This window comes from Sus scrofa, chromosome 12, assembly GCF_054392235.1.
Source record: "Sus scrofa isolate SSC_HxYL_T2T_F1_AM1 chromosome 12, Sscrofa_HxYL_maternal_Yorkshire_Landrace_v2.0, whole genome shotgun sequence".
NCBI lineage: Eukaryota > Metazoa > Chordata > Mammalia > Artiodactyla > Suidae > Sus > Sus scrofa.
Window position 1 is genome coordinate 42,255,789 of NC_139394.1, and position 27,638 is coordinate 42,283,426.

The 27,638-nt window shown below is 38.7% G+C and overlaps 1 protein-coding gene across 6 annotated transcripts in view; it reads left to right on the plus strand.

Annotated features, from left to right (window-relative positions):
* The window catches only part of USP32 (ubiquitin specific peptidase 32), a 250,342-nt gene that overhangs the window by 196,787 nt on the left and 25,917 nt on the right, over nt 1-27,638 (plus strand). For 3 of the 6 annotated variants that reach the window (XM_084985059.1, XM_084985058.1, XM_084985057.1), the window contains 14 exons: nt 1,492-1,687; nt 3,708-3,883; nt 5,767-5,907; nt 9,453-9,612; nt 13,079-13,233; nt 15,187-15,268; nt 16,095-16,169; nt 16,903-17,041; nt 17,287-17,392; nt 18,543-18,716; nt 19,529-19,703; nt 20,683-20,834; nt 21,898-22,009; nt 24,195-24,409. In XM_084985059.1, coding sequence (XP_084841185.1) covers nt 1,492-1,687; nt 3,708-3,883; nt 5,767-5,907; nt 9,453-9,612; nt 13,079-13,233; nt 15,187-15,268; nt 16,095-16,169; nt 16,903-17,041; nt 17,287-17,392; nt 18,543-18,716; nt 19,529-19,703; nt 20,683-20,834; nt 21,898-22,009; nt 24,195-24,409 — 2,058 coding nt within the window. The remainder of the gene's footprint in view (nt 1-1,491; nt 1,688-3,707; nt 3,884-5,766; nt 5,908-9,452; nt 9,613-13,078; nt 13,234-15,186; nt 15,269-16,094; nt 16,170-16,902; nt 17,042-17,286; nt 17,393-18,542; nt 18,717-19,528; nt 19,704-20,682; nt 20,835-21,897; nt 22,010-24,194; nt 24,410-27,638) is intronic. The other 3 variants (XM_084985061.1, XM_084985060.1, XM_021067305.2) reach the window with 1 other exon arrangement.

Sequence of the window (27,638 nt, forward strand, 5' to 3'; positions counted from 1 at the left end):
CTCAATGGTTAACGAATCCATCTAGGAACCATGAGGTTGTGGTTCGATCCATGGCCTTGCTCAGTGGGTTAAGGATCCGGCCTTGCTGTGAGCTGTGGTGTAAGTTGCAGATGCGGCTCGGATCCGTCGTTGCTGTGGCTCTGGTGTAGGCCGGCAGCTACAGCTCTGATTCGACCCCTAGCCTGGGAACCTCCATATGCCGCGGGAGCGGCCCTAGAAAAGACAAAAGATAAAATAAAATTTTTTTAAAAAATGTGATATCTGTTTAACAATAACCAGAATAATAGTTCACATTTACTAAATGCCAGGCACTTTACATGTGTCGCTTATGTAATCCTCTAAATAACTCCAGATAAACAGAGACTAATATTGTCTTTGTTTTTACCCATGAAAAAACTGAGGCTTATAAGTTTACTTATTGTGAAAGGTCACATAACTGATAAGTCAGTGCCCTGTCCATAATTCTGTGTTTTTCTCACTTATTTTCTTACATATATGTATATTTTTTCAATCGCAAAAAAAATAAACACATCAAAATGTCAACTCTAGTTAATGCTAAATGATGGAATCTGATGACTTGCGGTATTTATTTTCTTCATACTTTTCTATATTTTCTATAGTAACAATGTAATCTTTAATAGTATTTAATTTTTAATAACAACAAAAGCCTTCTACGGTTTCCAATTTTCAGCAGAATAAAAGTCCAAATTACTTTATGTGGCACAGAGTCTTTTGGCATCTGTTCTCATTCTACCTGACCAGTTTTATTTATATACACTATTCCCCTTTGAAGAAATGAAAATTTGGAGTTCCCGTCGTGGCGCAGTGGTTAACGAATCCGACTAGGAACCATGAGGTTGCGGGTTCGGTCCCTGCCCTTGCTCAGTGGGTTAAGGATCCAGCGTTGCCGTGAGCTGTGGTGTAGGTTGCAGATGCAGCTCGGATCCCACATTGCTGTGGCTCTGGCGTAGGCCAGTGGCTACAGCTCCGATTCGACCCCTAGCCTGGGAACCTCCATATGCCTCGGGAGCGGCCCAAAGAAACAGCAAAAAGACAAAATAAATAAATAAATAAATAAATAAAAAGAAATGAAAATTTACTTATGCATCAAAATGGTTTTTGTTTTGTTTTCTTGTCTTTTTAGGGCTGCACCTGTGGCATATGGAGGGGTGGAATCAGAGCTGTAGCCACTGGCCTCCGCCACAGCCCACAGCAACGCCAGATCTGAGCCGCGTCTGTGACCTACACCACAGCTCACAGCAACACCAGATCCTTAACCCGCTAAGAGAGGCCAGGGATCGAACCTGTGTCCTCATGGGTACTAGTCAGATTCGTTTCCACTGGTCTACAATGGGAACTCCTCAAAATGTTTTTAAGTGGCTATAACCACTGGAGAATTAGAAACAACAGAAAATTTGGGGATTTTTTAAAGCTGCGTACTTGTCGGATTATTAAATTTTACCTCTTAATTTCTGACTTTATGATTTGTAGGATGCCAGCCCTGTTGTAATTGAGCCTTCATCTGTTCTGAATGGAGGAAAGTATTCCTTTGGAACAACAGCACATCCTGTGGAGCAGAGTGAAGATAGAATGGGAGGGGGCAGCCCCAGTTACGTGAACACCACAGAAGAGAAGTTTTCAGACAACATTTCTTCTGCATCTGAAGCCTCCGAAACTGCTGGCAGTGGTAAGTATAACATGTTTCCCATTGAGACTTAGGCAGGGCCATTTCTTACAGGGGTACACTTGTCAGAGTGTGCTTGGTAGGATATAAGGCATCAGGCTTCCATTCACAGAAATAACTTTTGAATGAAATGGTCAATTATCAGATTCTTGAGTGTATTAACTTTACAAAGAGGAGCTCTTCTGTATTCTACTTCATTAATCTCTCAATTTGAAAATATTTTCACGGTTTTCATTGATTAAGCCACATCTTTTCATATTGCTATTAAATCAGTTTGTCAATAAATTTAGATTTGTGGAGACAGTTTTTAGGAAAATCTAAATTTTTATCTCCCTGATGTTCCCGTCATGGCTCAGCATAAATGAACGGGACCTGTTCCATGAGGACACAGATTGGATCCCTGGCCTCACTCAGTGGGTTAAGGATCCGGCATTGCTGTGAGCTGTGGTCTAGGTCGCAGACACGGCTCGCATCTGGCGTTGCTGTGGCTGTGACGTAAGCTGGCGGCTACAGCTCCAATTCAACCCCCAGCCTGGGAACCTCTGTATGCTGCGGGTACAGCCCTAAAAAGAAAAAAAAAATTATCTCCTGAACTCTTAACTAAAAACATACCTTCATTGGATTAAATACACCCTCAAATCAGATTCTACAGACATTCCAGGCTGGAATTTGGGGGTTACTATGTTAAAATATTGAGAAAGACTTCATAATGTTTCCAAAAATTCCCTTCAGTTGCTGAAACCTACCTAAAATTTAGTGGTTCTATCTTTATGGGGAAGAGACTTTGGTGTATTTTGGCCCCAATGAATTTAGTTGACTCCCCTAGTATTCTGCTGATACAGTAGCAAGACTCTCAATCTTATTCTCTTGTTATTTCATCTTTGAGATTTTTTTTCCTCTTTTTCTTTGGAGGAAGAAGGCAAATTGGACAGATCTAGCATTTTCTCTATAAAGCTCTTTGTAGGGGATCTATTGCTTCTCTTTTTCCATCTGACATTGCAAAGATCACTTAGCAGTCCTAGAAGTGCTCTCTCTGATCAACTTTTATAGTAAGGTCATTTCTTCACCCTCCATAAGGGTCCTTTTTGATATGTGCTCACTGTGTATAGCTGTGCTATCCACATGCTGAGCAATACCGTGAACAGAAGGTTCAAAGTGATCGATGGCTAGAATTTCGACCTGAGATTAACGTGTAGTTGAGAGTTAAAATACCTTAAGATGCCAGTGAGGTTCGCAGCTCTTAAGTCATCATTATTCATTTTCCATTTATTTATTTATCTTGTCTTTTTGTCCTTTTTAGGGCCGCACCCACAACATATAGAGGTTCCCAGGCTAGGGGTCTAATCAGAGCTGTAGCCGCTGGCCTACGCCAGAGCCACAGCAATGCCAGATCTGAGCCACATCTGCAACCTACACCACAGCTCACGGCAACACCGGATCTATAACCCACTGAGCAGGGCCAGGGATCAAAGCTGAAACCTCATGGTTCCTAGTCGGATTTGTTTCCGCTGCGCCACATCGGGAACTCCATTAATCATTTTTCTGTGTGTATTTTTCTACTGTAACATTCATGCCTTCCTTTCAAATAGATTTGTTGGGGAACACTTTCTTCTCTCCTAGCACTCTCATGTTGGAGTTCTTGTTTTAGCTCCCTTCCGTTGGTTTAGAGACTTGTTATCACCATTATCTGCCTTTGGAATTAGGGGAAGATATGTGAGAGCCCAGCTACTTGGCCATACTTCTTCTTTCCCTAGCAAAGGACATAGACTTCTTGTGAATTATTAGAAATTCAATGTTTATTTGGTAGCAATTTTTAAAGCTTTTATGTTACCTAATGTTATTATACCGGATATTGTCCAGAAAGGAATGCATCTCTATCTCCTGTCTTCTACAGAATTATCAGAATCTAACACTGTACTGCCATGCCCACAGAATAATAGCATTAACCCAATACATGGACATAGAGTTCATATCTTCAAGCCTATTTATGTGTAATAAAGAGATTTTATCCTCTTTCTTACAGGCTTTCTGTATTCTGCCACACCAGGGACAGATATATGCTTTGCTCGACAACATAACACTTCTGACAATAACAACCAGTGTTTACTAGGAGCCAATGGGAATATTTTGTTGCACCTCAATCCTCAGAAACCAGGGGCTATTGATAACCAGCCATTAGTAACTCAAGAACCAGTGAAGGTAAGTAATTTGACATCTTTTTCAAGTTGCTAATAAGTTTCTTTTTTTTTTTTTTTTTTTTTTTTTTTTTTGTCTTTTTGTCTGTTGTTGTTGTTGATGTTGTTGTTGCTATTTCTTGGGCCGCTCCCGCGGCATATGGAGGTTCCCAGGCTAGGGGTCGAATCAGAGCTGTAGCCACCGGCCTACGCCAGAGACACAGCAACGCGGGATCCGAGCCGCGTCTGCAACCTACACCACAGCTCACGGCAATGCCGGATCGTTAACCCACTGAGCAAGGGCAGGGACCGAACCCGCAACCTCATGGTTCCTAGTCGGATTCGTTAACCACTGCGCCACGACGGGAACTCCAGTTTCTTTTGCTTTTTAGGGCCGTACCCATGGCATATGGAGGTTCCCAGGCTAGGGTCGCATCAGAGCTACAGCTGCTGGCCTATACCACAGCCACAGCAATGCTGGATCCGAGCCGCATCTGCGACCTACACCACAGCTCACAGCAAAGCTGGATCCTTAATCCACTGAGCGAGGCCAGGGATCAAACCTGCAACCTCATGGTTCCTAGTCAGATTCATTTCCACTGCTCCGCAATGGGAACTCCCTAATAAATTTCATTCTAGAGATTTTAGCATATAGAAAGTGATTGTGGTTCATTTCATTAACCTGTTGTAGATGGAAATTTGTGGCATAGAAATGTTTCTGTGAGAATATTTTGATAGAGTACTTGTGTAGAAGCAGCTTAGTGATCCTTAGAAATGTCATTTTTCTGTACCCTAAAAATGTAGTTTCACATGTATGTGAACATTTTTTCACTAATTATTTTTTTTTTTCCTGTTGGAAAGAAATCTGTGAAAACCAGTCTTAGTATTTCCAAGTACTCCAGGGTCTTTTGGGGTTTTTTGTTTGTTTGTTTGTTTGTTTGTTTTTCCCATAAGCGAGAAATAGATTTATTAATATAGAACAGTTGTGAGAGATGCAAGCAGGCAGGCAAGGAGGCTCTGTTTTTTTGTTTTTGTTTTGTTTTGTTTCCAAATACTACAGTTTTTTCTTCTTTTTTTTAAATGGCCACACCCATGGCATATGGAAGTTCCCAGGCCAGGGATTGAATCCAAGCTTCAACTGCGAACTATAACACAGCTGTGGCAATGGCCAGATCCTTTAACTCATTGCACCAGGTGGGGAATAGAACCCGAAACTCCGCAGCCACCCAAGCTGCTGCAGTTGGATTCTTAACCCACTGCAAGACAGCAGGAACTTCTCCAAAGTTTATTCACATGATTTGGCTTGAGTTTCCTTTCTTAAATAGTTTATTTTAAAAGTTCAAAATAAAAATCTTTTAGAAAATTCTTCTTTTTCCAGTAACATGAAACTGAGCATTGGCATGTGTTTATTCTCCTGTGTCTACATTTTGTTAAATGACTAACGACTTTTTTTTGTTGTTTTTTTTGGCTTCACCCATGGCATATGAAAGTTCCCAGGCCCCAGGAATCGAATCAGAGCTGCAGCTGTGGCAACACTGGATCTTTAACCCACTATGCCACCTCGAGAACTCCAAAAAGACTGTAATTTTTAAAATCAACATTCGGAGTTCCCGTCATGGCGCAGTGGTTGACGAATCCAACTAGGAACCAGGAAGTTGTGGGTTTGGTCCTTGGCCTTGCTCAGTGGGTTAAGGATCCGGCGTTACCATGAGCTGTGGCGTAGGTCACAGACGCAGCTCGGATCCCGAGTTGCTGTGGCTGTGGCGTAGGCCGGTCGCTATAGCTCCGGTTGGACCCCTAGCCTGGGAACTTCCATATGCCGAAGGAGCGGCTCAAGAAAAGGCAAAAAAACAAAAAAAAAAAAAGAAAAGAAAAGAAAATCAACATTTACTTTCCATTCTTTCTAAGGCTACATCATTAACACTAGAAGGAGGACGATTAAAACGAACCCCACAGCTGATCCATGGACGAGATTATGAAATGGTCCCAGAACCTGTATGGAGAGCACTTTATCATTGGTATGGCGCAAACCTGGCCCTACCTAGACCTGTAAGTATTGCCAATAGTGCCTTATATAAAGAGCAATTAGAGATGGGGGTCTTTTATTACTTTTCTGTATGAACCTCACTGTCCATAAATTAGTTCCCACCCATGGTAGCAAAGTGTTCAGTAATATTCAGATCAGTTAAATAAATTTTAGGTTCTTTCATGTTCGTTCATTCATTTATTTATACATTCACTGAATACTATATTAGGTACCAGCCATACAATAATGTTTGTATGGAGTGAGTGGCTTATATGGAATGGAGGAGAGACACTGGACTAAATAGAGTCAAGGAATTATGAGGCTAGGCCATTAAATAAGTCGTCTACATAAACACAGACATTAAAATAATGCAGAACTTAGGAAGTTCTTATTGTGGCTCAGCAAAGCGAACCCAACTAGTATCCATGAGGACTCGGATTCAATCCCTGGCCTTGCTCAGTGGCTTAAGGATCTGGCATTGCCGTGAGCTGTGATGTAGGTCTCAGACACAGCTCGGATCCCACATTGCTGTGGCTGCTGTATAGGCCAGCAGCTGCACCTCCATTCAACCCCTTGCCTGGGAAATACCATATGCCACGGGCATGGCCCTAAAAAAAACAACAACAAAAAAAAGATAATCCAGAACTTAGACTGGAGCAGAAGTCTAAGAACCACTGCCAAAAAAATCAGTGGATGTAGGGGAAGTGGGACAGAGGTTACTTCTGAAACTATTACTCCCATTAACCACACACAAAGCCAATTAGGGATTGAGTTCACCTTGTAGCTGTTGGTGGATTTTTGTGGTTTGCCTTTTTGGAGAAGGTTATAACATGCAATAACAAGAACTCAATGCTAGATAATTGTGATTATTGCTCTTACTAGAATGAGTCATTTAGAGCATAAGAAAAATGCTCTAAAATAATTTAAAGGGCTTGGAGTATGTACTGTCAAAGTATTAGCAAGTTAACTCTGCAACATCATTTATTTTGCTTATACAATAAATAGCAGTATTCATTGCCCTGAATACTCTTTACATTATTGATGAAGTATTTTTTAGAAAGATTCTTTTAGTATATCAAAAAACTTTCTCCCTTACATAACATCCAAACTAGAACTTTTTTATTCTAAGAAGGTTTTACACAGATAAGATATAGTTAGGAAGAGTTCCTGTTATGGCACTATGGCACAGTGGAAATGAACCATGAGGTTGCGGGTTCGATCCCTGGCCTCGTTCAGTGGGTTAAGGATCCAGTGTTGCCTTGAACTGTGGTGTAGGTCGCAGATGCAGCTCTGGCATTGCCGTGGCTGTGGTGTAGGCCAGCAGCTACAGCTCCGATTCGACCTGTAGCCGGGGAACCTCCATATGCTGAGGGAGCAGCCCTAGAAATGGCAAAAAGACAACAACAACAAATTTTAATGTATAATTTGATCACAAAATCCCTTATCTTGAAATGCAAGCTATGTATTATAAAAATTACTTCATTTTCAGTTCAGATTCTTCCAAAGGTGTTTTTACGTAGTCTGACAACTATAGATGCAAAATTACTGATCGTTGCTAAAATCACAGTCGAAGTAAAATCATAAGAAAATTTTACTGTTGACTTTGCAGCTATCATTGACTATCTAGAGGAAGTGGACAGACTTTGTTTTCATCTAGTGGCCTTAGTTTCACGGAGAACTTCTTTTATTGCTTAGGATTTAAATAGGAGTTTAAAAAGCATCCAAGTAGAGCTTTTCTAGTACCATACTGTTGCATGTTAGAACATACAGAATGCTTCTAGGAAATAAGGCCTGGTTTGTAATGTTGTTTTTATCTGGTTCTTTACTGCCCCCTCTTGACAATAAAAAAGTGTTCTTTTGCAGGATTCATTGGTTACTAGGGCAAAAATAAATTAAATAAAGCCCAATAATTGAGACTATTAGAGATTCCATAAGATCTTATGATTTAATGAGTTTGAGTGTTAATCTTGCTATCCTTTTAGAACACTAAAAAGATAATGTACTACTCTTAAAACTCTTAATGCAATATGTTTTTAAAAATTTTTATTGAAGTATAATTGGTTTATAATGTGTTAATTTCTGTTGTACCCAAAGTGATTCAGTTATACACATATTCATTCCCATATAGGTTATCACAGAATATTGAGTAGATTTCAGTGTGCTATACAGCAGGTCCTCACTGACCATCCGTTCTACATTCAATAGGGTGCTTAGTCCAATCCCAAGTGCCCAATCCACCCCTCCCCCTAACCTTTCCTCTTTGGTAACCATAAGTTTGATTTTGAAATCTGTGAATATGTTTCTGTTTTGTAAAAAAGTTCATTTGTATTATTTTTAAGAACTATTTTGATATATTTTCCTATGTCTTTGGGCTAGCAAGCAAGTTATTGGAGGGATTACTGAAAAATACTGTTTTAACCATGTGAATTCCAGTTTTGTACATCAATTTAGTTGGGGTTTTTGTTTGTTTGGTTTTTGCTTTTTTGTTTTGTCTTTTTAGGACCATACCCAAGGCATATGGAGGTTCCCAGGCTAGGGGTTGAATTGTTGCTGTAGCTGCTGGCCTATGCCATAGCCACAGCAATGCCAGATCCAAGCCACACCTGCAACCTACACCATAGATCATGGCAATGCTGGATCCTTAACCCACTGAGGGAGGCCAAGGATTGAACCTGTATCTTCATGGATGCTAGTCAGATTTGTTTCCATTGATCCATGATGGGAACTCCTAGTTGTTTTAATTATAGGCAAAAAGAATATGAGCAGTCCAGTAATGCAGAACTTAGATGGTAAATTACTATATGCAAACATTTTTGTTCTTACTACTAATACAAGAAATAAAAAAAAATTTTATGGCCGCACCCCATGGTATACAGAAGTATTGGGGCCAGGAATTGAACCCACATCGCAGCAGTGACCTGAGCCACAACAGTGATAATGCCAGATGCCAGATGTTCAACCCTCTGCGCTACCAGGGAACTCCCAAGAAATTTTTTTTTTTTTTTTTTTGCTTTTTAGGGCCGCACCCACAGTATATGGAGGTTCCTGGGCTAGGGGTCAAATCAGAGCTACATCCACCAGCCTACGCCACAGCCACAGCAACACGGGATCCAAGCCAAGTCTGTGACCTACACCACGGCTCACGGCAACACTGGATTCTTAACCCTGATCGAGGCCAAGAATCAAACCAGCAACCTCATGGTTACTAGTCGGATTCGTTTCTGCTGCACCACAATGGGAACTCCCAAGAAATAAAATTTTAAGAAAAATCATAGAACTCTTTATTTGTATTAAAGAAATGAGGTGTTTAAGATTTTTTTCCCCTTAATTTTGATATTACTTTCTTTTTAATGAAAGGGCAGAAAATATCTGCCAGGAGTACCAATCTTGGAATATGGGTCTAGGAGCAGGAGCCTGATAAACCTATGAATTTCTGTAATCTAACTGAAATATAGGCAGTGAACCTATTGAACATGAATTTCAGTTTCAAAATAAATCTCAGCAGTTAGGTAAAATTGACAAGTTTTATTTCTTCATAGTGATCACTTTATATCTTTTTAAACAATAGGTCATCAAGAATAGCAAGACAGAAACTCCAGAGCTGGAGTTATTTCCTCGATATCTTCTCTTCCTGAGACAACAGCCAGCCACTCGGACACAGCAGTCTAACATCTGGGTGAATATGGGTATGATGAGCCTGAGAATGTTTCCTCAGCATTTACCAAGAGGTAACTTAAGAATGCAGCAAGAATACCATGCATTTCCTTAAAAAAAAAAAAAAAAAAAAAAAAAGACTAAACTGCTCAGAGTTTGGTGCCACTGTAATAATAACACATTTTAATCTGTTTTTATACAGAATCAGTAAATCACTGTGGGGGCTTAGATCTACGGTCATGCACAAGACTAGATGGGATAGAGGCAAAATCTCAGTAGCAAACTGAGAAGGGTTGTTCCCTTTTCTGGTTTGTAAACATACAAAAATAATAAGTAGAAGTTAATTTTACATACTTTGTTTCTTTGAGAATAAACTTTCGTAAATTATGTGCTTGACCTTAAACTAGAGTCTGCCAGTCAGTGACTGATCCTTTCAACTCTACATAATTTCTAAGAAGTAATTTCTTGTGCAATATCATCTTTTTTTGTTTGTTTTTGGGGGGGGGGGTTTGATCTTGTTTTTTAACAAAACATGATGCATTTCTCATGTTCTGTCAAAGGAGCCGTTATAACATGTAGATAATACAGAGCAAAGGATATATTTTTGAAAATGAAAGTGACACATTTTTGGAGTTCCCACTGTGGCACAGTAGGTTAAGGATTGTCTCTGTGGTGAGGCAAGTTTGATCCCCAGCCCAGCGCAGTAGGTTAAGGATCTGGCCTTGCCATAGCTGTGGTATAGGTTGCAGCTGTGGCTTGGATTCAGTCTCTTTCCTGAAAACTTGCATATGCCCCAGGCACAGCCAAAAAAAAAGAAAGTAACACATTCTCTTTCAAAAACATCAAACCTATCAAAATGACATATAAGGAGTTCCTGTCGTGGCGCAGTGGTTAACGAATCCGACTAGGAACCATGAGGTTGCGGGTTCGGTCCCTTCCCTTGCTCAGTGGGTTAACGATCCGGCGTTGCCGTGGGCTGTGGTGTAGGTTGCAGATGCGGCTTGGATCCCCGCGTTGCTGTAGCTCTGGCGTAGGCCGATGGCTACGGCTCTGATTAGACCCCTAGCCTGGGAACCTCCATATGCCGCGGGAGCGGCCCAAGAAACAGCAAAAAGACAAAAAAAAAAAAAAAAAAAAAAAAAAAAAGACATATAAATAAGTTCTCATTTTAATGTAATACATGCAGAATGCTCCCTTTTGATTTCTTTGGAAGGTTAAACTTTATTGATGAGCAGAACTTGCTCTGTGCTTTTGCCTAGTCAATGTTTCAAATTGTTCTTCAGCAAAAATAATGAGTTCATCCATTCACATAAAACCCCAAACTTTGTGTTAATACTCCCAGAATGTTATTATAATTAATTTAACTTAAACCATAAGGACTACCTATAAACCTGAGTATCATCCCTCTTCCGAAACTTAATAAGGTTAGTTTAATATCTTCCTTAGAGGTTATATTTCAGATAATATATAGAGATTCTTACACATACTTCTTGGTAAGAATTATAGCAAAGCAGTGGCCTTTTCCTAACCAAACTTTGTCTTTGGGGAACACATTAAAATCAAGGAACAGTGAAATAAGAATCTCTCTATAACACTCTTGATTTAATTTTCCATTTGAGTAATAGTATTTGCCTTGCGTCCATAGCACCCATAGCCCATATCTTTTTCAATTCTCTTTGAAAGATAACATGAGAGGCAAGATGTGTTGTTGCGCTTTTAGTAAGTATTCTTTATGACTCTTGTGCTGATCCTAGATTTTTGCTGCTTCTGTAAATTCCACTAGATTTGTTGGTACTATTCAAAAGCACGAAATTATGTATAATAAGTGGCTTCCTGCTTAATGAGCTACGCTACAAAAACTGTCTAGAATTCAGATTTCTTATGTGGCTTAGGGACAATGGAAATTGACTTGGATACTATACTTGCAGATGCTTCTGAATCCTAGAACTGGGTAGTTACTGTGCTCTAAATTTGTTCTGAATTTGAAATTTCATTTCTTACTAATTAGTCGTGAAATCAATCATTAATCATTTTGAAGTTTGTAAAAATATGCTTTCTTGCTGTAATCTTATAACTAATCCTCTGATATATAATTGAAGAAATTTACTCTTTTGTTTTCTTCTAGGGATTATCCTTTGCTTGCTAATAGTAAATGATTTGCTTTGCTGGATGTTTAAAAATTGATCAGAGTTGGATTTTGTTCTCCATAACATAGTTTTCATCTTTCTTGTTACTCAGTTTATCACAGCTGTTTTCTAGGCTCTTTTATTCCTTCTGAAGTGACAGGTATACAAACCTTTCCACAGTTACATTGACTTAAGGGTAGCCTTTTCAACAGACAAAGCTACGGAAGTCATTGTTAGATGATTTTTCAGCCTGTTTTAGGTGAGATAACTCTTAGCAACTCTGAGAAAGTGGATGCTGCCTTTTTTTGTACTTTCTTTGCTCTGTTGGGTAGATAAAGACTCAAAGCACATTTAATGGGAGGGAAAAAGCTAAGTTACCATGAAATGGGTGGAAAAACTACCTGGACTATAGATAATTGTACTCTCGATGGATATTATTGATGTGTTAATATCAGTATAAGTATACTGTATATTTTTGTTTTGGGTTCCTCAATGAATTATAGCCTCCTATAAGCAGAGGAGATGACCATTTTAAGCTACAGCTTTTGTCTGGGTTTTTGGCTGAACAGTTAACCAGGGTTTAGCAGATTATTTTAATAGCCTATTTTTGATTTCTTAATCTCTTGTCATTTTATCCCTCTTCTCTTTTGAAGTATGTGGTTAGACTTGATTTAGTCTTCATTCATTCCCCTTATTGCCACTCTTTTTGTTTCCACCTTGAGCCCTTCAGGAATTCAAGATTATGTCTCCTTAGGGAGGGTGGGGGGGCAGGCCATATGATTTTTACCCCCTGATACTTGTCTGTACGGCAGGTTTTTTTGTCATGAGAAGTTTCTTGGCTTCACTTTAAAGCTCTGTATGGCTATGTAGCATCTCTGCCTACTTAAAATTTTAAGTAAAAATATCCCATGTAATTGTACCAGTGTGCCAGGTAACTGGGCCACTTAATGAGAGTGATGGAATTAGTAATTCAAAGACAGTTTATTTTAAGAAAGCGGATCAAGTAAATCCAATTATCTATCTCTAGAATTCAAATCCAGTCCCATTTTATCTTCTCTTCTTAACACTGAGTTTTGATTTTGTTCTTGAGTGTGACCCAGCTGAGGCAGCCAAGATACCAGTGCTTGTTGATACTTGCCACTCTTCCTGGGACCCAAATACTGCCAGTTATTTGGGCCTCTGATTTTTATTGTTCTTTCTTTCAAAGCTAAAGCTCACTCTAAGACACTTGAGTCTCTATCTTCATTTTAAAGCTTTCTCTTAAAGTTTCTTAATTTCTAAAATTATTAAATCTGTAATTCTCATTTCTCATCATTATTTCCTAAAATAGTATGATCTCTATTGCTGAGAGGAATGAATGTCTTTTTCTTTTTTATATCTGCCTTTTTCCTTATTTTGATTGCTGTGACCATAGGCAATGTACCTTCCCCGAATGCGCCATTAAAGCGGGTCTTAGCCTATACAGGCTGTTTTAGTCGAATGCAGACCATCAAGGAAATTCATGAATACCTGTCTCAGAGGCTGCGCATCAAAGAGGAAGATATGCGCCTGTGGCTATACAACAGTGAGGTAAGAGGCGTCTCAAGAATCAAGAAAAGTCCTAATTCAGTGTTAAATCCACATTTCATAATTATAGGGGGTTTTGTCTACACTAATTTCTCTGAAAACCATATCTAGGATCTCAATGGAAACTTCACTTCTAAATTACTGTATGCATACATGTATATATTTGACACCTGAAATCCGTAACAACAGTTGATCATCACAGACAGTACCATCTTCTAAAGATTATTGGGAATTCCCGTTGTGGCGCAGTGGTTAACGAATCCGACTAGGAACCATGAGGTTGCGGGTTCGATCCCTGGCCTTGCTCAGTGGGTTAAGGATCCGGTGTTGCCGTGAGCTGTGGTGTAGGTCGCAGACGCGGCTCGGATCCCGCGTTGCTGTGGCTGTGGTGTAGGCTGACGGCCATAGCTTCGATTCAACCCCTAGCCTAGGAACCTCCGTATGCTGTGAGAGCGGCCCTAGAAAAGGCAAAAAGACCAAAAAAAAAAAAAAAAAAAAAAAAAAGAGAGAGAGAGAGATTATTAATATAAGGCAATTGCAAATTTTTTTTTTAATGTGCATTATATGAAAGTTCCCAGGCAAGGGGTCAAATCAGAGCTGCAACTGCTGGCCTACACCACAGCCATACCAATGCCAGATCTGAGCCGCATCTGCAACCTACACCACCACCAACAGCAACACCATATCCTTAATCCAGTGAGCGAGGCCAGGGATCAAACCCTCATCCTCATGGATATTAATCAGGTTTGTTACTGCTAAGCCACAAGGGGATCTCCAAATATCTTTATTTTTAACAAATAGAGTTTATTTTGGATTTGTTTTAAAGTAACTTATACACATTTAAAAAAATTCAAACAAGAAGTTCCCATTGTGGCATAGCCAGTTAAGGATTCTGCATTGTCTGTGCAGTAGCTTGGACCGCTGCTAAGATGCTGCTGAGGTGGGTTCAATCCCTAGCCTGGTGCAGTGCGTTAAGGATCCAGTGTTGCTGCAGCATTGGCTTAGGTTGCAACTACAGCTTGGTTTTGATCCCTGGCCTGGGAATTTCCATATGCTGTGGGTGCAGCCAAAAAAAAAAAAAAAATTCAAACAATTTGAAAGTATGTAATGAAAATTCTTCCTTCCCGTCAACTTCCCATCTTCCATTCTCCTCAGAGGCAGTGCTATTATTTGCATATACATTTGTCCTAACATATGCAATATGTTTTCATTATACCCTGAGATTGGCTCATAAGTAGTTTTAACCAGTTCTCTGTTCCCTAGTTCCTTCTTTCTTATATCCTCTGGTCGCCATCAAGAGGCAGTAGAGTACAGTAAGTTAAGAGCACAACTCCTGGAGCCACATTGCCAGAGATTAAATCCTGGCTCTGACACCTGTTAGTTGATTAACCAAGAGCAAGTCACCCTACTCTCTCTGTCACAGTTTTCTCATGAGTCAATGAGGCGAAATAATAGTATTTCCCTTAGGCTAGTTGTCAGAATTAAATAAATTAATTCCGTGAGAACTTTAGAGAGGGTGAGCATCAACAAAAATGTATAATGCTATTGCATGACATTTGGTTTTACATTTTCAATTCTTAGTAAGTGATCAAGTTTCATCTTGATCACAAGCACATTTGCTGAATTTCCTACTAGATACTAAAGAAAATTTTCTATAAGCTGTTCAGAAAATCTAAATCTCAATGAATTTTGGTTATGATGTGTGAGGAGTCTTTTCTAGTCTCCCCAAAATCCTGTATAACTTTTTTAAAGACATAAAGTATATGTTTATGAAGTATACATTGTCTTTCCCTCGTTTTGCACCAAAATTATATCTGACTATCTGTGATATGCTAAATATCTGTCACATGAGTTATGTAACTCCAAGGATGCTTTTAATTGTCACTCATTTTTATTTCTGTATTTGTTTCAAGTTTAGTAATTATATTAACAAAGTATTTCCTCCTCCGTATACAGAATTACCTCACTCTTCTGGATGATGAGGATCATAGATTGGAATATTTGAAAATCCAGGATGAGCAGCACCTGGTAATTGAAGGTATAACATGGAACATGCATCTGTTATTAGATTTTTAGGGGAAGAATTTGAAGATTTAGTTACTGATAATCCATTCTATAATTTTTCTAAATGTGATTTACTCATTAAATTCTTAATGGTAAAGAAAACCCATTAAACCCTAATGTAATCCTATTGTAGAGTAACACTGTTTAGATTACTTTAAAAGAAAAACAAGTCTATACACATTCATTGGCTGGCAAAGGTGGAAACTGGGTAAAAACAAGTGAATTCAGTTAAAAGTTTCCAAAGTCTCTTAAAATTTTCTAGCTGCCTCTTTGAGTTTGAATAAGGAGACTGACTTTCTCATAGTTAGTGGTGTAGTCTTTCACTAGTTTTCAACACTGGTCACTCACCAAGAGACTTTAACTTGTGTAAACATCCTTTACACACTGGCATGCACAAGTCATTGAAAACTTAGTGTGTCTTATCAAGTTCATGTAACATTCCTAGCTGCCTTAGTATTAAAATGAATAGATTACTCTGGCAGTTGTCACAATTTAAGAAAGAACTGCAATAGTTCTGATGTATTAAGTTTAAGAACGTTAATTCCTTCTATAGATGGTTGAGTATAATTTTACTTCAGGTAGGTATTTAAGGGATTAGCTTATTGATTAATTCTAACCAATGGCTATAAAGTCCCCAATATAAAGAATTAGAATAGTTTCAAAGTCAATTACTAAAATTAACTTGATTTTTTTTCAGCTTCTAATTCAGAAATAAGAACGCTTTCTTTCTTTTAACAGAAGAATTGAGTGCATCTGATTTGACTGCATAAGAAATTAATGTATTGTTTCTGTCTTTCCAGTTCGCAATAAAGATATGAGTTGGCCTGAAGAAATGTCCTTTATAGCAAATAGTAGTAAAATAGACAGACACAAGGGTAAGTCTCCAGAGTATTATTTTTAAAGAGATTATTTTAGGAGTTCCCATTGTGGCTCAGAAGTAACGAACCTGACTAGTATCCATGAGGATGTGGGTTCGATCCCTGGCCTTTCTGCATTGCCATGAGACATGGCTTAGAACTGGCATTGCTATGGCTGTGGTGTAGACGAGAAGCTGCAGCTGATTCGACCCCTAGCCTGGGAACCACCATATGCTTCAGGTGTGGCCCTAAAAAGCAAAAAGCAAAAAAAAAAAAAAAAAAAAAAGATTATCTTAAAATTGTTCTGTTCTTTTTTTCCTCTCTCAACTATTTAGAGTGTTAACAATTTGTGGCTTTCTAGCTCAAAAGTAATTAGGCTCCCTCTTATTTTTATTTTTCTTTTTCCTTAAAGCATCAAATTTTCTATCCTCACAGTTAAATAATTTCTACATTTCTAAAGACAATTCTAGGAGAAGATTGTTTGAACTCTAAAAAACTATCAAAAAACCGTCATAGCAATTAAAAAGAATCACTGATGCTTCTAGATTACACATGAACATAGATTATCATGACTGCCAGTGATGCTCCATGAAAAACCTCTACTTTAGCACTTTAAGACCAGACAGAGAAATAATATCTCCACTTAACCAAGTAAAAGAGTTACAAAAATCAGAGCATTGAATACAAATAACTGTTTGATCTGTGACATCTTCCCAGAGCGAGCCTTCAGTTCTCATGTTGTTTGTTCCAGTTCCAACAGAAAAGGGAGCCACGGGTCTGAGTAACCTGGGAAACACATGCTTCATGAACTCAAGCATCCAGTGTGTTAGTAACACACAGCCACTGACGCAGTATTTTATCTCAGGGAGACATCTTTATGAACTCAACAGGTAATCTTCCATGAGTCATTGGCTTCTTAACTTTTATAACTTTGATGTGAACTTAATATTACCTAAATCTCCTCTTTCTTTACACTGAAGGAGAAAAGCCTTCATCTTATTTTCCCTATTTAGCATGAAGTAAGGATAGAGTGTTGTGTCTCTTATTTTGAGGTGAGAAAACAAATGCCAGGCATTTCAGTACAATTGTGACCTATAAGAATCTTTGGCAACGAGTTTTCCTCTTAAACTTCTAGGACAAATCCCATTGGTATGAAGGGGCATATGGCCAAATGCTATGGGGATTTAGTACAAGAACTTTGGAGTGGAACTCAGAAGAATGTTGCCCCATTAAAGCTTCGGGTAAGCATGTTAAAATAATATAAAGGTATTTAAGTCCTAACCAGTTGTTTAAGCAAATATTTTTCTCTACCTGTTTTTTATATTTAGCCTTTTAGTTTAATTTTATGTTTATGGGTCCTTCACAAGGCTTATAAACTGGATGCTAGATACTTTCACGTGCTCATGTACTTTCAAAATGCTGCTATGGAAGTAGTGAATAGAAAAAGATCAAAAGTACAGTCTCTTTGTGATGTTACTCATCTTACTAATCTATCAAGTATCGCACTTGTTTATACAGGAAACCTATCTCTTTTAGTCCTTCCCTATTAGCAGTATTCTACCTGCTAAATAGACTTGCGTCTAATTAATGATACTCAGTACATTTTTAACACGCTAAGATAATTAGTTCCCTTTGTAGAGTTTAAAAAAAAAAACGGCATAAAGAAAGAATGTAATTAATGGACACAATTTTAACATTAATATCATACATAGTGAATTTTAGTTAAGATCGTTTTTTATCTTTAAAAGCAAGGCAAAAGCTCTTTAGGTTAGAAATACTCCTAATTGCTAAAAATTTGGCTACTTAGCACTTACCAGCCTAATTATTTTGTGTTTATTAACTCATTTAATAGTCTAAATGGCCCTATAATATAAAGTAATGCTATTATTCCCATTTTATGGCTCAGAAAACTAAGGCTCACAGCAGTTAAATAGATTGTCCAAGGTTGCAAGCTAGTTAGTAAGTCTTCATAGTTAAATATGAGGCTGTTCTGCTTCTAATAATAAAATTAGGATACAACAAGACCAGAAAACTGTAAAAGAAAACATTGCAACAGGGAATCTTCCAATGTGAGCAAACACAATTTTAATATTTCTGTCTTATCTGTCTTAAATAGCATCCGTGTACCTAAAGAACTATTTGCCTACATGATACTAAACTAGGACACAGTATTGCCCATGCTACTTTTTTTTTTCTTCATTGGGAGGGGTCATCATTTGGGATTAAGAGTCAAAAGATTTTATAATTATCCAAAATAGATTTGCTGGAATAGAGACATTCTAAATGCTATACTATTTACCTTCTTCTAAGCCTCTGATTGAGTTATGGGCATGTTCCTTATAAATTTTATGAGCTAGAACATGATGAGTTTGATTCCTCTTTTATTTATAGTGGACCATAGCAAAATATGCTCCCAGGTTTAATGGATTCCAGCAACAAGACTCCCAAGAACTTCTGGCTTTTCTCTTGGATGGTCTTCATGAAGATCTCAACAGAGTCCATGAGAAGCCGTATGTGGAACTGAAGGACAGTGATGGACGACCAGACTGGGAAGTAGCTGCAGAGGTTTGTCGGTTTTGAGTTTCTCATGTAAACCGTAGATAATGTTCTGACCACAAATGTCTGTTGCCCATCTTAAATGCTTAACTAAACTATTCTATGCTCAGAATTGTACTGTGAGAATGAAGGAATTTGTATTTCTCCACTTACTTCTTGTGCAGTAAGGCCAACACAAAGCATCTTTAATGACTATAGAAAAATGTTTCCTTTTCACTTTGTAAATTCTGGAGAGAGGATGTAGGAATAATCATTCAGTAGAACTTTAGGAGTCCCAATGATTGCTAAAGTAATGTGTACAGTGACCAATAGGCATGTCTTACCTGCTTTTTAATGGACAAAGAACTTTAATACTCATCATTGTTAGCATCAAGAGCAAAGGAAAAAAATACGATTTTCCATCTGAATTTAATATGGTATAGGCAGAGCAGAAAGAATCACATTTTATTCAAATACTAGTTTTCTTTACTGTCTCAGTAGGCAATACATCTTAAATTACATATCTGACATGAAAATTTGTAGGCAGAAAGCTTTTACTCTTTAAGTGAAGATTAAGGATTATATTCTTGACATTTAAATATAGTATTATTGAGGAGTTCTCTGGTGGTGCAGTGGGTTAAGGATTGGGCATTGTCACTGCAGCACCATGGGTTCTCTCCCTGGCCTAGGAACTTACACATGCTATAGGTGCGGCAAAAAAAAAAAAAAAAAAGAAGAAAAAAAAGCTAATATATTTAACCATTTTCTTTGAATTCGTGGAGAAATATTTACCTTTTGAATTCAGGGGGATGAAAATATTCTCTCATCTTTTTTCTTGGTAGGCATGGGACAACCATCTGAGGAGAAACAAATCAATTGTTGTGGATTTGTTCCATGGGCAGCTAAGGTCCCAAGTCAAATGCAAAACATGTGGACATATAAGTGTCCGATTTGACCCTTTCAATTTTTTGTCTTTGCCACTACCAATGGACAGCTATATGCACTTAGAGATAACAGGTAAGTCAAAGGTTCCAAAAAAATTGTTTTATTCCATTGTCTTTTGGCTTTATTCAGGCATCCTGAATTTGTAAGTATAGTCATTTGTTTACAATGTGTTCTTGTAAAGGTTGGCAGTCAGCATGTTAAAATTTAGCAATCTAATTTCAGGCATGATTTAAAGTTTGAAAGACTTGGAACATGGGTTTATTTTTGTGCCCATTGAGTCCTCTATTAGTTTCAAACATAGCAGAAGTTTTCTTTAAAATCTTGCAGGAGTGTCTGTCAAGGCACAGTGGAAACTAATCTGACTAGGAACCATGAGGTTACAGGTTTGATCCCTGGCCTTGCTCAGTGGGTTAAGGATCTGGCGTTGCCATGAGCTATGGTATGGGTTGCAGACGCAGCTTGGCTCTGACGTTGCTGTGGCTCTGACGTAGGCCAGCAGCAACAGCTCTGTAGACCCTAGCCTGGGAACCTCCATATGCTGCAGGTGCAGCCCTAAAAAGACAAAAAAAAAAAAAATCTTGAAGGAGTTCCTGTTGTGGCTTATCAGATTAAGAATCAGAGTAATATTCATGAGGATGCAGATTTGATCCCTTGCCTCACTTAGTGGGTTAAAGGATCTGGCATTGCTCTGAACCACTATGTAGGCCACAGATGCGGCTGGGATCTCGTGTTGCTGCCACTGTGGCATAGGCCTGCAGCTGCAGCTCCAATTCAACTCCTAGCCTGGGAACTTCCATATGCCACAGGTGCAGCCCTAAAAAAAAATAAAATAAAATCTTGCAAAGCCACTCACACTTCTGTATCAGATGCACATTCAAAAGATAGTAGTTTCATTCAATATTATTCATAATACCATTAGTTATAGTGTTTACATATACAATATAAATTCTAGACTGAAATTTTTGTTACTTCCAAATTATACACACTCATAGAGTGTAAAACTTCCAATGAAACTTGATTTTACTGATAAAAGATCTTTTCTCTTTACTAGTTATTAAGTTGGATGGTACTACCCCTGTGCGATATGGACTAAGACTGAATATGGATGAAAAGTACACAGGTTTAAAAAAACAGCTGAGCGATCTCTGTGGACTTAAATCAGAACAAATCCTTCTTGCAGAAGTACATGGTTCTAATATAAAGGTGATATTAACTGTTCTCTCTAGGAAACCCTTGATTCCATCCTTTGAAGATCAGTTTTCTCAATTAATTATTATGTTAAATGACCAAGAAAGATAGTAAAATACAACAAAAACTGGAAAAAGAATTGTCATTTTTATTTTATTTTTTTATTACTAAAAAATTGTCATTTTTAAAACTAGAAGAAACTTTAAAAGGGTTGTCCACCAGAGTAAAAGATTAATAATGATGGTGATTTTTTTTTTTTTTTAAGACGGGAAATAGGAGTTCCCGTTGTGGCACAGTGGTTAACGAATCCGACTAGGAACCATGAGGTTGCAGGCCTTGCTCAGTGGGTTCAGGATCCCGCGTTGCCGTGAGCTGTGGTGTAGGCTGCAGACACAGCTCGGATCCTGCGTTGCTGTGGCTCTGGCGTAGGCCGGCGGCTACAGCTCTGATTAGACCCCTAGCCTGGGAACCTCTATATGCCGAGGGAGTGGCCCTAGAAATGGCAAAAAGACCAAAAAAAAAGTATTTTATGTATTTATGAATGCGTGCTTTTAGTACTTCTTTGTGAATGTATGTATCTGGCCTTTCAACACACTAGGAAATTAGTGAGTAAAGACAAAGTGACACGAATCACGTTCTTCCTACATGCCAAAAGAAGCAAGCAATTTAATAAATATATAGCCTACCCTAAATTGAGCTCCTTTCATTGGTATTATTTATAGTTATCTTTGAGATTTCTGGAAAAAAACCCACCTCTTTGACATTTTTCAAATGTAATGCAAAAATGAGATCTCTGTGGGATTTGGGGTTTAGATTCTTAAAATGAAGGATCAAACTTAAGAAGTCAGTTATACACAACAACCTTCCTATAGAAGGGGATAATCATTTTGTCAGTAAGGTTAGTTTTCATTTAGTTTATGAAGCTTTCATCTTTTAGTTATTTTAGGAAAATTATTCAGACATCTTGTTTGTTTCATTAGAGAAGGCATCTAAGGCATTTCCTTCATATATATCAGAGGATGATTCTCCATTTTATCTAAAACATCTCCCCCTTCTCATTTTTCCTTTTTTTCCATAGAATTTCCCTCAGGACAACCAGAAAGTACGACTCTCAGTGAGTGGATTTTTGTGTGCATTTGAAATTCCCATCCCTGGATCTCCAATTTCAGCTTCTAGTCCAGTACAGACAGGTAAGATAGAGCTAGAGCTCCTTTTTATGATTTCAACTTTGTGTAGTGATCTAAAAGTTGTCATCCTTTTTATATTTGTTTAGGCTGAAAATATTAGAGCGAAAGAATTTTGGAGCTTGAAGAAAACCTTGGTGATCATTTATTTCAAATGCCTCATTTTGTAAATGGGGAATCTGAAATTCAGAGATCCTGAGTGACTAAATTAGGTAGCTACCAGCTAAATATACCATTGGAATGCAAATTTCTTTTAACTTTTTTACTAATACTAACGTGGTAAGGCATGTTATGAGAGGAATGTACTATCAGAAAACAAAACAATAAATATGACCAAAAGAAAGAATCCGTTTATCTGGTATTATTTATCTTTATACTATTAGTAATTAGGTTCATTCTCTAACTATAAAGCGCTTCAGAGAGAATGAGGCTCCTCTCATTGACACTCATTAGATAGTACTAATGATGAGTTGGTGGATGATTTAATATTGCTTTAGTATTTATATCATCACTGTCCAATAGAACTCTCTGCAATGATGAAAAATTTCTGTTATCTTTGCCATTCAGTACAGTATCCACTAGTCACATGGACTGTTTAGCACTTGAATTGTGACTAGTGAAACTGAGAAAATATACTTTCAATTTAATTTTAATTTAAAAAGCAACCTCTCGGAGTTCCCGTCATGGCTCAGTGGTTAACAGATCTGACTAGGAACGATGAGGTTGCGGGTTCGATCCCTGGCCTCACTCGGTAGGTTGGGGATCCAGCATTGCTGCAAGCTGTGGTGTAGGCTGCAGATGCGGCTTGGATCCCGCATTGCTGTGGCTGTGGCATAGACCAGGCAGCTGCAGCTCTGATTAGACCTCTAGCCTGGGAACCTCCATATGTGGGTACAGCCCTCAGAAAGACTAACTAACTAAATAAATAAATAAAAAGCAACATCTTTCTTGTAACAAATGTCTCACTCTGGTGGGAAGGTGTTGCTGATGGGGAAAGCTGTGCAGGTGTGAGGGAAAGCAGCAGATGGGAAATTGACACCTTGCTCTTTCTTTGCTCTGAATCTAAAATCTACTCTAAAAAATAGTCTTTTGGAGTTCCTATTGTGGCTCAGTGGAAATGAATCCAACTAGGAACCATGAGGTTGCAGGTTTGATCCCTGGCCTCGCTCAGTGGGTTAAGGATCCAGCATTGCCCTGAGCTGTGGTGTAGATCGAAGATGCGGCTCAGATCTGGCGTTGCTGTGGCTGTGGTGTAGGCCAGTGGCTTCAGCTCCAATTAGACCCCAAGCCTGGAAATCTCCATATGTCGTGGGTGCGGCCCTCAAAAAACAAAAAGACAAAAAAATAAAAAATAATTTTAAAAAAATAGTCTTTTTAAAAAATTAGGAGTTCCCTGGTGGCCTAGCAGGTTAAGGATCTGGCATTGTCACTCCTATGGTACTGGTTTGATCCCTGACCTAGGAATTTCTCCATGCCACAGGCACAGCCAAAAAACACAGTTTTTTAAAAATAACCAACATCTGGCTAGGGACTACTGTCTTAGAATATTTTTAGAGGTATGGAAAAATGAATTTTTTAGAGGAGCAGAAAAAGAAAAGCAGAACTATTTTTGTTTCACAACGTGGTACTGATAAAGATTGTTGCAAAAATTCTACTTACTCTTTGCAGCAGTTATTCTTTTTCTTTTTCTTTTCTTCTTTTTTTTTTTTTTTTGTCTTTGCTTTTTCTAGAACCGCTCCCACCGCATACGGAGGTTCCCAGGCTAGGGGTCTAATCAGAGCTGTAGTCGCTGGCCTACACCGCAGCCAGAGCAACACGGGATCTGAGTCGTGTCTGCAACCTACACCACAGCTCCTGGCAGCGCCAGATCCTTAACCCACTGAGCAAGGCCAGGGACCGAACCTGCAACCTCATGGTTCCTAGTTGGATTCATTAACCACTGAGCCACGACGGGAACTCCTGCAGCAGTTATTCTTGCTTTGTCATTTAACTCAGAAATGTGAGTTATAGAAGTCAAATCTGAAATTAAAATCTTCCAGTTAATCCAGAAATATTATTTGACCTGTGATTTCTCCCTGTTCTCTGTTACGAGAGACTATCAGAGTGGTCTGGGTCCCAACGGTATTTGAGAAAAGAGCAAAGATAAAGGAACCACAGACTTATGATGCTATGCTTATCTTCAAATTTGTAGAGTTCTCCTCCTCCCCATCTACAAATGGAATGCTCACTCTAACCACCAATGGGGACCATCTGCCTCGACCAATATTCATTCCCAATGGAATGCCAAACACTGTTGTGCCATGTGGAACTGAGAAGAACTTCACAAATGGAATGGTGAATGGCCACATGCCATCTCTTCCTGACAATTCCTTTACGGGCTACATCATTGCAGTCCACCGAAAAATGGTTAGTTTAATGTTAGGCAAGTTACTGCTGATCTTGTTATTCATGAAACATTGCCATTTTCTGTCTTTGCAGTGTCGTCATTGTGTGCACTTTCGATGTGTTATATATGCTGTTCTAAGTGACTGGAGCCAAGATTTAGTATTACACATGATCGCCTACTATGAAATAACATTCCTGATTCCTATATTAAGCAGCAACAGGACAGCTGGTGCATCTGAATGCTACTTTCTTTAAAAAGTTTGTGACTCTTATCTGTCCTTGTAGGCGTATACAACTTCTCTGCCATATACATGCAGTGCCTTTAAAGAAGATATTTGTTTGTTTGGAAGGGAAAAACAAAAAGATTCCTGGGCAGGACTAGTTGTTTCCTAGGATTGCTGCAATATATTACCACCAATTGGGTGGCTTAAAACAACAGAAATTAATTCTGTCATAGTTCTGAAAGCCAGAAGTCTGAAATCAAGACATCAACAGGATTGTATCTTCTACAAAGGTTTTAGGAGAGAATCCTTGCCTCTTCTACCTTCTGTAGGCATTCCTTAGCTTGTGGCTGCATAATTCCAGTCTCTGCACCTGTCTTCACATGACCTTCTTCACCTTCTCCCTCTGCCTTTCACTGATAAGAGCAATTGTCATGTAGTTCCCATTGTGGCTTGGTGGGTTAAGAAGCCAGCTAGTATCCATGAGGATGAGGTTCAATCCCTGGCCTCACTCAGTGGGTTAAGGATCCGGCATTACCACGAGCTGCGATGTAGGTCACTGATGCAGCTTGGATCCTGCATTGCTGTGGCTGTGGTGTAGGCCTGTCGCTGTGGCTCCAATTCAACCCCAGCCATGCCGCAGGTACTGCCTGAAAAAGAAAAAGAAAACAGTTGTCATTGGATTTAGTGGCCATCCAAATAATCCAGGATGATCTCAACCCAATTACATATACAGAAACTCTTTTTTCAAATAATGTCACACTCATACATTCTGGGGGTTAGAATGTGGACATATCCTTTTTGGGAACCACCATCCAGTTCACTACAGATGTCATTTATCTTAGTATCCAAAAAATTAAATACCCGGAAATAAACTTTACAAAAAACGTGCCTTTATCTAGATAGAAAACAGTAAAATACTGTTGCTAGAAATTAAGTGAAACTCAGTGAAAACAGAAAAATACTGTTGCTAGAATTAAGTGAAACTCAAAGGTTTGAAGGAATAGACTGTGTTAATGGATTAGAAAACTCGTTATTTCAGAGTTCCTTGGTTACCTAGTGGGTTAAGGATCCATCGTTGTCACTGCTATGGTTCAGGTCACTTCAGTGCTGTGAGTTTAGTCCCTGGCTGTGAACTTCTACTTGCCTCAGATGTGGCCCAAAAAAAAGAAAACTCACTGTTTCAGGAGTTCCCATTGTGGCTCAGCGGGTTCATAACCCAATTAGTATCCATGAGGATGTGGTTTGATCCCTGGCCTCACTCAATAGGTTTAGGATCCAGCATTGCCATGAGCTATGGTCACAGATGCAGCTTGGATCCCATGTTGCTGTGGCCTGGCAGCTGCAGCTCCAATTCAACCCCTGGCCTGGGAAGTTCCATATGCTGTGGGTGTGGCCAAAAAAAGAAAACTCAATATTTCAAAAACGTCAATTTTCTACAAACTGATCTACACAGATTCAGTGCATAATCCCAATGAAAATGTAAACTGTGTATGTGTATGCTTGTGTGTGTATAACTTGATAAGCTGATTCTAATATATAGAAGTACAAAGCACTAAAATAACAGGACAGCCTTGAGGAACAAAGCATGAGGAATTCAACTACCAGGCATCATGCTTTTCTTTATTGATTTTTATTTACTTATTTATTTATTTATTTTTGCTTTTTATGGCCACACCTGTGGCATATAGAAGTTCCCAGGCCAGGGGTCTAATCAGAGCTACAGCTGCCGGCCTATGCCTCGGCCACAGCAACACCAGATCCCAGCCAGTCTGCAGCCTACACTGCAGCTCATAGCAATGTCCGTTCCTTAACCCACTGAGTGAAGTCACACATCAAACCCACATCCTCATGAATGCTAGTCAGGTTTGTTTCCACTGAGCCACAGAGGGAACTCTCCAGATATTATGATTCTAAAAAGAAATGAACTTGAGGACTTTCCACTGTTGTACAGTGGGTTAATCATCTGACTTGTCTCTGTGGTGTTGCTGGCTCAACCCCCAGCCTAGCACAGTAGGTTAAGGATCTGTGTTGCTGCAGCTGTGGCATAGGTTGAAGATGTAGCTTGGATTCACTCCTTGGCCTGAGAACTTCCATATGCTGCAGGTGCAGCCAAAAGCCAAAAAAAATAAAAAGCAATGAACTTGAGATACTGTGATACTGGTGTGAGAAAAGACAAATATACAAATATAGAATAAAATAGCCCAGAAACATGTTGACACATGTCTGAACACTTGATTTATAACAAAGATGGCATTACAGAGCAGTGAAAAATAATTTTCTTGGGTAATGGTGCTGGGATAATTGGATATCCATGTGAAACTTGATACCTACTTAAAAGTCAATTCTAGGTGGATTGTAGAATTAAATATGAAAGCAGAACAATAAAAACAGCCCCTGGACATAATAAAGGTGAAAATGCTCATGACCTTGGTTTAGGAAAAGAAGCCTTAAATAGGACACAGAAGCAACCATAAAGGAAAAGATTGATAAATTGGATACCATTAAAATTATGCACTTCAGTTTCATCAAAAAACAGAATTAAGACAAGTAAAAGGCAAGCCTTGCGGAGATGTCTGCAACTCATATAACCAACAAAAAGGCTCAGTCTAGGAAATATAAAGAACTGTAAGTCGTGAAGGAAAAACAATTCAATAAAAAATGGTCAGTAATTAAATAGACACATCACAAAAAGAATATCCAAATAGCCAATAACCCTATGAAAAAGTGATCAGCCACACGACTAATCAGGGAAATGCAAATTAAAACCACATTGTGAGATCACTGCACTCCCATCAGAATAGCTGTGGTTAAAACAGATCGACAACGTTGGTAAGGATAATTGAGTAACAGGAACTCTCATACACTGCTGATAAGAGTATAGATTCATACAGCTACTTTGTCTTTTTTTTTTTTTTTTTTTTTTGTCTTTTTAGGGCTGCACCTGAGCCACATGGAGGTTCCCAGGATAGTGGTCAAGTCAGAGCTACAGCTGCTGGCCTACACGACAGCCACAGCAACACGGGATC